The sequence below is a fragment of the Aythya ferina genome, assembly GCF_964211825.1.
Source record: "Aythya ferina genome assembly, chromosome: 17".
In the NCBI taxonomy this organism is placed as follows: domain Eukaryota; kingdom Metazoa; phylum Chordata; class Aves; order Anseriformes; family Anatidae; genus Aythya; species Aythya ferina.
In genome coordinates, this window is record NC_140316.1 from 6,386,781 (window position 1) to 6,399,504 (window position 12,724).

The 12,724-nt window shown below is 44.8% G+C and overlaps 1 protein-coding gene and 1 long non-coding RNA gene across 6 annotated transcripts in view; one reads left to right on the forward strand and one right to left on the reverse strand.

Moving 5' to 3' along the window:
* Positions 1–2,617: 2,617 nt before the first annotated feature.
* LOC311446297 lies at positions 2,618–11,858 on the reverse strand. Of its 4 annotated transcripts, XR_014698826.1 has the most exons (4): positions 11,595–11,858; positions 6,843–7,405; positions 5,645–5,944; positions 2,618–4,744 (listed from the first exon to the last, which is right to left on the reverse strand). It is a non-coding gene; the product is annotated as an uncharacterized lncRNA (long non-coding RNA). The 4 variants fall into 4 exon arrangements; XR_014698827.1 differs by lacking the exon at positions 11,595–11,858 and having other exon boundaries at positions 5,645–5,834; positions 7,117–10,900; XR_014698828.1 differs by lacking the exon at positions 11,595–11,858 and having other exon boundaries at positions 7,117–10,900.
* Positions 11,859–11,975: 117 nt separating this feature from the next.
* CLTCL1 (clathrin heavy chain like 1) overlaps positions 11,976–12,724 on the forward strand; it is a 36,662-nt gene continuing 35,913 nt past the window's right edge. For both annotated transcript variants that reach the window (XM_084539258.1, XM_084539259.1), the window contains exon 1: positions 11,976–12,133. In XM_084539258.1, the coding sequence (XP_084395384.1) occupies positions 12,092–12,133 (42 nt within the window). In that variant the 5' untranslated portion in view covers positions 11,976–12,091. The remainder of the gene's footprint in view (positions 12,134–12,724) is intronic.

A 12,724-nucleotide genomic window follows, 5' to 3' on the forward strand; every position in this document is an offset into this window, starting at 1 on the left:
CTGGAGGGGGGCCAGGCAGGGTTTTCTAAATAAAGTGACCCTGGAGCCCTGCCTCAGCTATAAAAAGTCTAGATGGATTGTGACTTTGTTGTTAGTGAGGCAGAACCTTCTAGAAAATGGCATTCCAGCTCTCTGTAAATGTTTTTGGGAAAATAACTGTCTTCCTTGGCATCTGTATTCTAGTTGATTCTTCATTTTCCTCTATATTAAAAAATCTGTTCTTTCTGTTAACAGATAGCAGTCATTTGCCAAAGACAAGCTCTGCCTGTAGATCAGTACTCCAAGAAACTGCTACATTTTGTATTGCTTAGAAGAAACCTTTGCCTGGCCTCAGTGTGTCTCACAACCTTCCAAGGCAGCTAGGGGAGCAAGAGTAAGAAGAGTGCCACTGAGGCCATGCTGTATTCATTAATCCTTCAACACAGAAAGATAATGATACAGTTTGGAATGCGTTTGTCAATTAACCAGGTGCACATCTGCCCTAGAAAGTGGGAAACCCTGCCCCTAAATTTATAATCTAAGAAAAGGTATGTTAAGACTTGTGAGGAAAAATCAGAATTTGTCTTCCTCTGGCTTTATTCAACAACATTTCTTGCTGACATTACATATTTTGTAAAATTGATAAAATGTAAGCTATTTACTTCATTTTTTAACCTCTCCCTGCATTCAATCAAGTTATTAACGTAACATTTTGCTTCTTCTAGCTGATTGCTTCATATGTCTTTTCCAACTTCTTCCTTGTTTTATTCTTTACATTCATCCACTGTCCATCTTATGGGGATGAAAGAGCTAACCGAAGGTGCTTGTATTCAGTACAGTCTCACTGGTATACTAATTCTGCCAGTCTAATATTACATCGAGCTTGATTATGGGGGTACTAAAATTTGACCTTCTTGTCCTAGGATTTGAGCCCTATATTTCTCTTAGAATTTCTGTGTAATACCAGTGTTTGTTTACATCAAATATTCATCTGCTCAGTGGGGTTCACTAGGCAGTACATTTGAGTGCCTTTGAAGACAAATTCCTGCAGGAATTCCCTTGTGAGAGGTAACTGAGAAGGGTGGTAATGCAGTCAGTCTGTTCTTGGCTTCCAGTAGGATCCACAGTAATGACTACAAAGTTACTGCATACTAACACTCATGAAGTCGGTCTTTACTGACTTATTTTCACTGTTGCCTTATGCGTGGATTGGCCAATCTATTTATGTCTCTGCCTACTGGTCCACTTGGATGATGACAGGATGTTCCTTCCCTCTTCAAGTGATGACTAGGCAGAAAGGCAGCCAGGAAATCCAGCACATATGAATACTAAGGCTACACAACAGTCTTGTAAAAAAAAAAAAAAAAAAAAAAAAAAAAGCTTTGCAAGAGAGGGACAGCGTCACCCTGGAACAATGTATACAGAATGACCTGGACTGAACGTCCAAGGATTTGTCAGTTGTAATCTGACTCTTGTGGAAAGCCAGGAATTCTTAAAGGTGGGAATTTGATGGAGACTGTGGGACAATCCCAGATTCAAAGTTCTGCAGCCTTCTGCCCTGAAAATACTTGAGCTGCTCACTCAACACTGCAGGGGAGACCTGTGAGTCATTTCATCTGCTTCATTGTACATTTGCTGTGTTACAGGCTGTTGACATTTCTGGCTTTTATTTTTATTCCTAAAGTGGCATGAAGTAATGCAGTACAGATAGGAGCTAGCAGTATTTGTGGGCGCTGATCCTCAATCCTCGCCTTTGGCATTATCCCCGCCTCACCCAATGTGCTCCAAATGGCAGCAGAGGCACAGTAACGATGTCGCAGCCTGCTCTGCTCTTACCAGGCTGCCGGCTGTGGCCTCCCACCTGCAGTCCACAGACTCTGTGTTCAGTTGTGACTCACAGAGATACAGAGAATATATTAATTGGAAAATACTGTGGCACGAGATGGAGAGAAGGATGTTGTTCTCTAAGGGACACAGTTGCAATAATTCAGTGATGTGTTAGTTTTTGTTGGTACGCATTTAGCAAGAACAAATGCACCAAAACTGGACTGCAACAGTAAGCAAAGTACAGGTGGGAAAACTGCCAGAGTCCTGTTACCAGTGCATCAACCCTTAATAAAGCACAGAACAAATCAAACAATCAAACATGCTACAAACTGGCATTTATGGTACAGCCAAAGTAGCCTTGTTCTTGATATTTAAAAATGGCTTTCTAGATACATACAGTGCTTTAGCAGTGGTGCTTCCTCCCTCTCTTAATTAGGTGGCAGTGTCTTCCCAATCAAGGAAAAACATCAAGGGGAACAGTTGTGCTGAATCGCAGCAGATGCAACTTTGCTTTTTATGTATGTACTTCCTCTTAATGCTTACTTGTATCACTTAGGGAAGTCTCCTCCTGTATCAGTACTATTTTCAGAAATTCATGTAAGTTGTAGCCCAACTCCTCTGTCTGATTTTACATCACTACTGACACTGAAAAGTGTGTTATTTTTCCATAGCCATAACCATCAGCAACTTCATGTGTCATCCAAGCAATGCATTCATTACCGAAATGTGTATGATTTAATAATTTCCTGGCACAATGATCCCAAAACATGTGGAAGGGAAAATAGAGCCTGATTTTTTTTTTCCATCTCCAGGTGTTTATTTGTTATGGACTACATCCCTGCTCTTGACCCTTTTGAATAGCTCTTTGTTGAGCTGTTTCCACTCCTTGTCCAGCTCAGTGCCTGAAAGTGCATGGTCAGATTGTCATCCTTGCAGCTGAAAGTGGTGGAGAAGAAGCTTGTTCTTAGGCATCTGATGCACCTGACTGCTCTAACATTTCCAGCTTCAAATTTCTGGAGCTGTTTTCATTCCTGCAATCTCCACAAGCTAAAGACTTTTTTTTTTTTTTTTTAATTGTTTGCTTTACTATCGGGTGTTTGAAACACAGTATTGAGGCCTTATTCCCCTCTCAATGTAACATGTGCTATGCTGGGTTTACAGCAGCAACCTGCCAAAAGCCTGAGGATTTCACCAGGGCCCAAGAGAGGTAAGATGAACAGCACAACCAAAGCAGCTATTCACTATGGGGTACAGCAGGACATTACTGGTTTCCTTGTATCATTAGATGCCAGCAGCCAGTGGCAATAACAGAGCAGTGGGGCCTGGGTGCATTAGAAGGCAAGAAGCTATGTCCTGAATTAAAAAGTGCGTGCTTAAATTTGTGCATATTTCTTAAGCATGTTGAGAGTCACATTAAAACCACTAAACTTCCTTACACCTCTATGGTTAGGCATATATAGACATACTTGCTGAGTCAGTCTGATGGTGTTCATGATCTGTGTGAATCTGCAGGGAGTGTCTTTGCTCTCTCAAGCATCAGGATTTCGAAGCCAAGTCCTGTAAGAACAATTTTAATTTGGTGTTTGAGAGAACCATTAATTCCAGTTTATCCTTCCTCAGAATAGTGATAAATAATGGAATTGATAACATCTGGAGAGATTTCTTAAGCCTCTACCACCTTGTTATATACCCACCCAAAACTACTTGAACTGTCTTTCAGGAAAAGGAAGAGAACTTCTGATGATGGTCTCAGATGTTCTGTTATTTAATTGTTCAATTATTCATAGGCCATGTAGTATAAATATATAATTTAGTTTTGACTCTCGTCAACTGCTCTGCCATTTTAGTACCTCTGTTGTAGTACGGAGTGACTGGAAGGTTGCCAAGTAAAAAGGAAGTCTGTGTGTGAACAGCCGGGAGGGATAATATGTAAATCTGGTGGAAAAAGGCAATTAAAGGCAGTGTTGAGATATAATGGAAAATAGACAATATTGAGCCTCATCAGAAATACCAACATAAACAACAGCTACTGTACAAAGTCTCTGAAGTGAACTTTGTGGCTTTAAATAACTGCATTCTACAGAAAACAGATGGGTTATGAAATCTGTGAGCAGACTTCCAGAAAACAGCTTGGTCTTCAGGAACACGTCCATGTTGATGTTCAGCATATCCTCCTGGCACAAGGGGACAAAAGGCTTCTTTTCCCTGCTGTTGTATTTACATAATAGAGAAAGGAGCTGGAAGGTTGGATAAAGTGCAAGCCAAATATAGCTGAAAATAATACTACATGTCATAAGTAACTATGAATGGAAATGAATGGAGAGGAAGTGATATCTGAGATAAGCAGTGTAATAAATGCTAGCTCGTTGCTTCGTAACCCAACAGCTGAGGAGGTGACATACTGATCAAACAGAATCAGAAAGCCCTGCCTGACCACAGCAGGGCCATGCCAAAAGCTTAGCAGAATCTTGGTATCACCAGCGAACACAACTGCATCATTTTTGACAAGAGTGGTTAGACTGAGAGGGGACGGACCATTCAAAAATGTTTAACTTTGTATTACAAATGAGGATGGATTCAAGCTGTATTTTAATCCCATGGCCGGGTTTGGTATCATTGATCAAACAGCTCAACATGGAGTTTCCTGTATTCTAGCAAATGTCTATACATCCATTTGTTCTCCTGCTCTGTGAATGAGTACGATCAGTCACAGTGCAGACACAGCAAACCAAGCTCCCGTCTGCAGACATGAACTTGGCAATACGCACTAACTGAGCATAGTTCTTGCATCAGGCAACACATCATGTGCTGCCTCAGTCACATTCTCAGCTAGAAGAGAAACATGCAGATATTTAAGGATCTTTGGGAGGACTCACAAAAGCGGTGTTTCTTAATGCAAAATGTGGTTCTTTCAATTACTTAGCTCTCCTCTTCCAGCCTATCCAAAGAAACAAAAGAAGAGCTGCTTATTATTCTTAACAGTTATGTTTCAGTCCTTATAAAACGTAAGTGGATAGAAACACACAAAGACAACTTCTGATGTGTTCTGGTAGCATAGCCGTACTTGATCCAGCATTTTAAATACGCCTACACTAGGCTCTAGTTGAGTTTGAGCAAGTGATTTATGGATAGCCAGGAAGGAAGACAGAACTCTGACACTGGGACTAGAAATCATCTCTTTGCTTCCTGGATGCAGTATTACATGATGCAGAAAGAGGGAGGCAACAAAAAGCCACTGCATAACTGGACCTCTATATGTTCTTTTTGAAATCAATACTCTGTTAGATCACAATATTCCATGATTAAGACCAAACATCTGCAAAGTATGACCACAATATGCTAAATAAATATTTTAACTAGCACTTTGTATGCCTCTCCCTTTTATTTTTGCATTTGCTAAAGACACTTTGCATATTTGGAACAGCATAATTTGCCAAAAAATGATACTGCTTTTTTTATGTTGCAGGCACCTTTTAGGCCTCTAGAAAAGCAGGAAGTACTGAATACTTCTTAAATTCAGGAAGATCTTTCTAAAAGATACACATTTCTAAAAAGACCGGATTGCAAATTCCCTCTTGTGTTTGTAAAGGCTGCCTCTGCACCATTTTTTTCTCTTTGTTTAACATTCCCGAAACAAGCAGTATCAGTTACACAGCAAGCACTAGCATAAAGGGGCACAGCTGCTTTAATCGTTGTCTCATCTAAATTTATTCTAGTGACAGGTAGCAAAACTGCTATTATATTGCTTCTGGTAGCACTGGTAGGATTATTTTTAAAGGCAAATTTTTTGTTCAGACATTTCGTTATGAGGACTTTGACCACACAAATCTGTACTTACCTAAATTTTATTCAAACTTAGCAGTCTTGTTTGTTATTTTCTGAAAAAATCTAAAAGGCAGCAAATGTACAGCCATTGAACCTCCCTGGGAAATGCCTTTGCGTTGTGTTTGTGTCTCAAAAATTTCAGTTCAGACTGATGTTCCAGAAAAGCCAGTCTATTTTACTCAGGTTATATACGTCACTAGGAACTATAAAATGTAAAGAACTTCCATTAAAACCTGTTCCACAAACAATTCAAGACTGAGAAAGCTGGGAGTAAGAAAATTAGGATGACTTCTGTCTTGAGCTTCCTGAAATCCTACAAGACAATAGAAGAAAAAAATAATTATATTTATATATTATATATATATATATATATAAACCTCTGTGTTACATAGATTAGCACTACATAGTACAATGAGAACCCATTTGTGAAGGGCAGAACAAAGTTCAGAATGGTGTTTTCAGGAGAACATTTCTGAACCTATCTATCTTTAAGGTTAATGCAGACAAAGGTACGGATTCCTACAAAAACGGGAATTTGGGTGTAAAGTGAGCAGAAGTATTTCATGAATAACTAATCTAATGCAAGAAAATGCAAACCTTGGTCAAAGATTTTATTTTTTCCAAGATTTGGGTTCGTCGTTTCGTGGATTTTCCAGTAAGGATTGAACTCTCTCTTCAGCCATTCTGTCTAAATAAAAGTCTCTATCCACATTCTTGCTGCCTATTTTCATGAAACTCACAGAAATACAATGTCTGTGAGCCTGTTCCTCTCTATCACATGGCTGAATTTGGCCAGTGGTCTTAAAATTTACTGTGGTGGGGAAAAAGAAACAGGAAAACATAATGAAAGCATAGTCGTAAAAGTCTCGTTTCCTTCTAGGGATAGGGGGAATTTGCAGCTGATGAATTTAGCAAGTGTTTCTTTCCAGGATTAATAGAAGAGAAAATACATTGTAAAGGCCCTACAAAAAATTAGAAGTCTGTTTACCATCTGCATGTTTTACTACTGTCCTCTAAAATGTAATGGGGTTTCTGCTTTTCTTGGCTTTATTCTGTTTCCTGGAAAATAGAATAATGTTAAGAAAATGAACACTGAGGTTTCCTTGTCAAGGGTCTGTTTCAAAGGAAAGAGCTAAAAGGCCCTAACAGCCAGTATATTCAGTGTTTCCCAAATCACCCTATTAATTTGTGATTAGAAAATATTGACTTACTCAGTCTCGCTGTAGGGCAGAGGTAATAACCAGAAGATGCTTTCAGGTTGTTTCCAGCCTCGTATGTTCATAGCCTATTCACGCTCACTTACTAGTTATTCTCCTGAATGGTATTTAACCACTCAGCCAATTTAGGCTAAGATTTCGTCTGTTTATAATTAGAGCTAGGTTTCTGTCATTCCAGAACTAGTGAAATTAGCAATAGATGCAAACTTGATCTATATTAGCTGCCGCATTTCTTTTCATTAGTTATATTTTCAAAAATCATGCTCACCCCCTATCCATTTAATGGATATGTTGCCAGAGAAAACACTCTGAAGGAATTCAGCTTCTAAAAATGTTGACGTAGCAGGCAGCCCTGACCCAACTGTCACGATTTTGAAGACAGACGTTGACTCCCATGCCCTTTATTCTGCTCTGCGTCACTGACCACTAGAACTGTTTTTACAAGGTTAGGTTGAAGGGGTTGCAATTTCAGCTGCCTTATCCATTGCCATGCAAGTTATTCAGCATCTGGGCTGCACACTCTGGAGAACGCAGGTGTCCAAAGAAGAACCAAACTCCTGTAAGAATGCAGAGAGAGCATGAATGTCAGCGCACTACACAAAGACAGACACGGCTTCTTTAAATGGAAGAGCTTCTGGGAGGAAAGACGGGTGTATTGCTTACAAGTTACAAGTAAATTATGTATCATCATGGCATCAGCTCTGTGGGGAATCTGGAGACCTCCAGCCCGCACTGCTACTGCCTCTAGACACTTCTGTTCATTTTGACATTAAATACCATCAGAATTTATCATCTCCAGCTGAGCTTTCCATGAGCAGGGAACACAGGATGGGGCTTCACATACCAAGCTATAAATTCATAATAAGTGACCTTTATTGAGAGCATGTCAGGAGTTAAATCCACCATAAAAGGGGATTTCCTTTAAATGCTAAGTGTGTACAGCGACATTTCCCCACCAGAGAATGAACTAGAGGGGATTTAAACATTAAGCACTCACCTACTGAACAATGCTGCTGCAGAATCTTTACATTTCAAGTTGCTTTTTCCAAAACATTCCACGTACAATTTTTACCAGCCTGCTGTCAGGAATTTGCACAATGTCTTACAAAAACCACAGAAGAACCCCATCCAGAGCCACAAAGTGCTTGATATGATCCAAAGCTCAATGCATTCAATCAGAACAACAGATGGGGCAAGAATTGAATTTCAAGGGAAAAGGACATTACTGGAATGGAATTTTGTACTAAAATGGAGAATGACTCCAGGACACACACAGGGAATCCATTCTGGGGAGGAGAAGATGAGAGGAGACAGCTCTGAACTCAGCAGCAAGGAGCCTGCTGGAAGGAGAGAAGAGACAGACGGAAGGAAAGGGGAGGGCTCCACGGTCTCCAGGAGACAAACTGGAAAAAAGTCCAAGGAGTGAGGGTGTGGTTTGAAAAACAAGCAATACGATTTCAAACTGGATCCTGAAGCAAATAGGGCAGTCAGTAAGGAGCTTGAGATGCATGAAATGTAAATTTTCTTTGTGAGAACCAAGTCAGAACTTTTGGAGCTGCAGTGATGCTCTGTCTTTGCTGCACCACCACACCTTCATGCTGTGTGCCTAAGATCAGCATTGACACCCAGACTGCTCCAGCCAGCTTGTGGCTGGAAACAGATGTGGATCAAACCTTCTACATTCATTGCTGTGCCACGTGCCTCGGTTCTCCAGCAGTTCATGGCTGGTCAGCAGAATGGACATGCAGGTCCAACCTGCAGACTCCTTGTTGCTTGAGGCTTTATTTGTTCGCAGCTCATAGGCTCTGCTGTCAATGAGCAGGCACTCTCTCATCTAGGCCACAACATGTGCAAGTGCCATTTTATTTCTTTACTCAAAACAGTAGAGTGGCCAAGCTTTTGCAAATGGAGCACTGCTGTAATTAAACTGTGATTTGAACTGATGTTGTGGAGCAAGACTCTGAAGCAAACACTTAAGAGAAAAGCATACTGCTTTTCCAGTGACACTTCTTTGGCTGATTCTGTGGGAAGAAGACTAGGAACATGCACTATACGTGGAACATTTTTCCATTTAAATAACAGCCCTTCCAAGTCAAGAATGTAGCTCTTCTCAGGGCTGTTCCCAAAGACTGAAAAGGAGCATCAGGCTGCCATCCATAAGAGGAGCCAGAAAACCAAACCTCTGGAGGAGAGCAAGCTCTGAAAAAAAAAACAGAAACATTTACTAGAAGCTTTTCCATTTGTGCTGTTAAAGGATTGCTAGGGATTATACCCTCATCAGCTCTTAAGTGCTGTGGTTCTGCCGTTATGAAGGCGCAAGTAAGAAGGAGTTACTTAGTCTGAGGGGTACTACTAGAGCAAACACGTAGAGACTTGAGACCCTTTATATTTCTCTTTTATAGATTATAAACTGTAGAAGAAATGCCTAAATAAGGCCAGTAGTGCCTTTCAGTTGAGAGATCCCAAACTAGAAACAGAAAACAAGGTTACAAGACTCAGCTAAATCATCCACACACCCAACCAGCTGTACAAAGGTCAAGATACTTAACTATGGAAGCTCAGCTAGTTGCAAAGTGGAGAAAAAATGGCAAAATACTTTCCCTATTTTTTGATTTGTGTCAAAATTTCAAACTTTCAAAACAAATAATTAGTATGAACTAATTAGTATGAACTAGTATGAACTAATATGAATTAGTATGAATTCATATGAACTAATTAGTATGAACTAATTCTTTGGAGATGATCAGGCTGCAAATAATCTAGCCCCTGTGATCAGCAAAGCAAGGTGTTATAAAAAACAGATATTTAAACACAACAGTATAAAGAAGGTACAAACAAAGAGGAAGACATCAGCGTGCCAAAAACATGTATGCAAAGTAAGATGCCTATTCTACTACAGAAAGGAGGGGGTGTTGCAATTAGCAGGCTTTGGCGAGCTAGGTGTGGGCAGGAAGCAGTTTTATTAGGACTGGCTTGAAGAAATAGAGCAGACCCTTCATTCTAACTACACTTTGAAAGAGCCTTGACTCCCCTAGCCAGTGATTCCTCTTGTACATGTCCGCAGTTCAGCATCAAATTATTAAGAGTGACTGCACACAGGAAACAGTGATTTTGTAATCCTTGCTAATAACAGTATCTCAGAAAAAAACTGTTGCTGCCGTCCTTTGTCACGGTGTTCTTTAAAATACAAATGTAACATAAAAATATACATCCTATAACTAAGCACATTACTTAGAGGTCCTGCTTCATTTATGAAATAGATGACAAAAGCCTATGGCTCAGTTGTTGGTTTTGTTTGTTTGTTTGTTTGTTTTTAAACAGAGCTTGTTAGCTATAAAATTTGAGAGCAAAAGGTATGACTGGAGCTCTAGATAAAAATAATTAGCGTCCATAAAGTGATTGTGAGGGAGTGCAGTTGGATGGAGGCAAATACAGAACGTGCTTCGTGTACCAAAACGGAGTGGTGACAGATCATGTCCTGATGTCGCACTGATGGTCTTGTTTCTACAGCACATTTGACTTGCCTTTGTTTAGGAACTGATAGAGCTAACGCACTGTAAATAAACTGCTATCAACAAACCAATGGTGTAGATGCAACTCAACCCCCTCCTGAGACCACATAGAGAAAAAACGCCTTCTCTACCTTGGCTCCATTTTTCCTTGCTTTTGAAAGCACAGCCCTTGGTGCCTAAGGGGATACAGACCCCACATTTCCTGAGGGATGTAGCAGTAGCAGCACCTCAGTCTCGGCACCTTCTGCCACCATCTAAGGGATTTCCTTGGTCCATTTGGAGACCTTCAGGTCTCCCACACATGGCAAAAGGGTCCCCATGGCTGCAGCCAGCGATTGTGCGCTCCAGGAGAAACCAATGTGTCTCGGCATTGCCATGCCTGTGATTCCTTTGGAAACCTAACCCAGTTTTGGTAATTCCCAGCTCCGTGCACTGAAATGAATGAGGTTAAAATAAAATGAATGAGGTTTTAAATTGCAATATCTTAGGAATTGTTTTAATCTGCCTTCTGGTTTCGAGTCTTCAGGGGTCCCTTGTTCAGTTTTTCTTTGCAACCCACAGCATGAGAAACTCATTTTTAAAAAAATAAACCAGAGATTGTCCCATAATTTCATGTTTCGCAGAGCTGGGCTCTCTGGGAAAATGTAAATAACATGATGCGCAGGGTAAAAGCTAGCAACACAGTAGCAATCAGTTTTCATCTCGAAGGATAAAACCCAATTACTGTAATTTCAGAGGAGCACAACACCAGGAACGTTACCTACATCTCCCCCACCTGACGCCAGTGGGCTAACTGGGAGCGAGGCTCAAAAAAAAAAAAAAAAAGAAAATGTGCTGAAACACCTCAGTGTTGGACCCTTCGCGTCGTTACTCGATCCCTTTCCCATCTGCGACGCCGACTGTCGGGGGAGGGCTCCGCATTTCCCTTCGGAAGCCCCACAGGGCCGGGGGGGCTTTGCCTTTGCCAACCCACCTGCGAGCATCCTCGCCCCCGGGGACCCTCCGCCGGCACCCCCAGAGGCCGCGGGGCAGCTTTGGGGGCCGCAGCCTGGGAATCCCCCCTCGGAGGGGCTCCGTGCGGCCGGGGGGTGGAAAAAAGGGGCCGGGGGGGGTCCGTGAGGGGATCGCGAGGGGAGTGTGAGGGGAGCGTGAGGCGGCCGCGGCGCCCACCCGCTGTGGGGAGCGGAGGGGGGGGCGCGTCACGTGGCCCCGTGTGGCAGCTGCGGAAGGATACCTGGCCGCGGAGGGACGAACGAGGGGGGGTGAGGGGGAAGCCCCCTCCCCTAGGAGCTGCCTCAGCGGCTCCGCCACCCGGCGGGAGCCCGGTGGTAGCGGGGAGCGGCGAGGCGTCGAGGACGCGGGGGTGGGCTGAGGGCTGGGCGGGCGAGCAGGTCGAGGGGGGGAGAGAGAGAGAGAAAGAGGAGGCGGCGCCGGGAGAAGGGACTATTTACTCGAGGAGCCCCTGGCAGGCTGGTGAGGGGCGGAGTGATCCCGGGCCGCGGTGAGCGGCCCCGAGCTGAGGCAGAAAAGGGAGGCGAGCCCGCCGGGCCGCCGGCCCCGCCAGGGCACTGCGCCTGCGCCGCCTCCCCCTCCCCTCTCCTCCCTCTCCCTTCTCCCCTCCCCGCCGCCCTGTGAGGGGTGCCGCGGCGCCCGCCCGCCCTGCCGCCACCACCGGCCCCTCACCCCCCGCGCCCCTCACCCCCCGCCCCGGCGGGGAGCTCGCCCCCAGCCATGGCCCAGATCCTGCCCATTCGCTTCCAGGAGCATTTCCAGGTGAGCGCGGGGAGGGGGCGGCGGAGGGGGCTCCCCCCCCCCCAGGCTGGGTCCCGCCCTGCCCCTCAGAAGTGAGGGGGGGGGGGGGGGGCGCTGTGAGGGGCCGGGCGGTGCTGAGGGGAGCCCCGGGGGGGGGCTGCGGGGCTCTGCCGCCTCCCCTCAGCGCCCGGCTGCGGCGTGCGGGGCGGCCGCGATTTGTGCAGAGTCACCGGGGGACGGAGCTGGGGGGAGCAGGGCCTCGGGGGGGCTCCTCAGCCCCGGGGGGGGCCGCATCCAGCTCGGGGCCGCGCTGCGCTCCCCAGCGGCCGCCGGGCAGGGGGGTGCCGGGGACCCCCTGGGTGGCTGCGGGGAGGAGGAGGGGGGCGGTGAGGGGGGGGCTGCGAGGAACCGCCCGGGGTAGCAGCCGCACGGCCTCCCTGCTGAGCACAGCGATGGGCAATGGAGAGGGAAAGTGGCTGGAAAGGACGCGGCCGTGCTGGGGGCAGCCGCTGGGAAGCGCAGTGCACGGGGGGGGGGGGGCGCAGCCGGAGCTGTCCGCGGGTCCCCGTGGCGAGGGAGGGCTGGGGGGGGCCGGCAGCCCCCCAGCCGAAC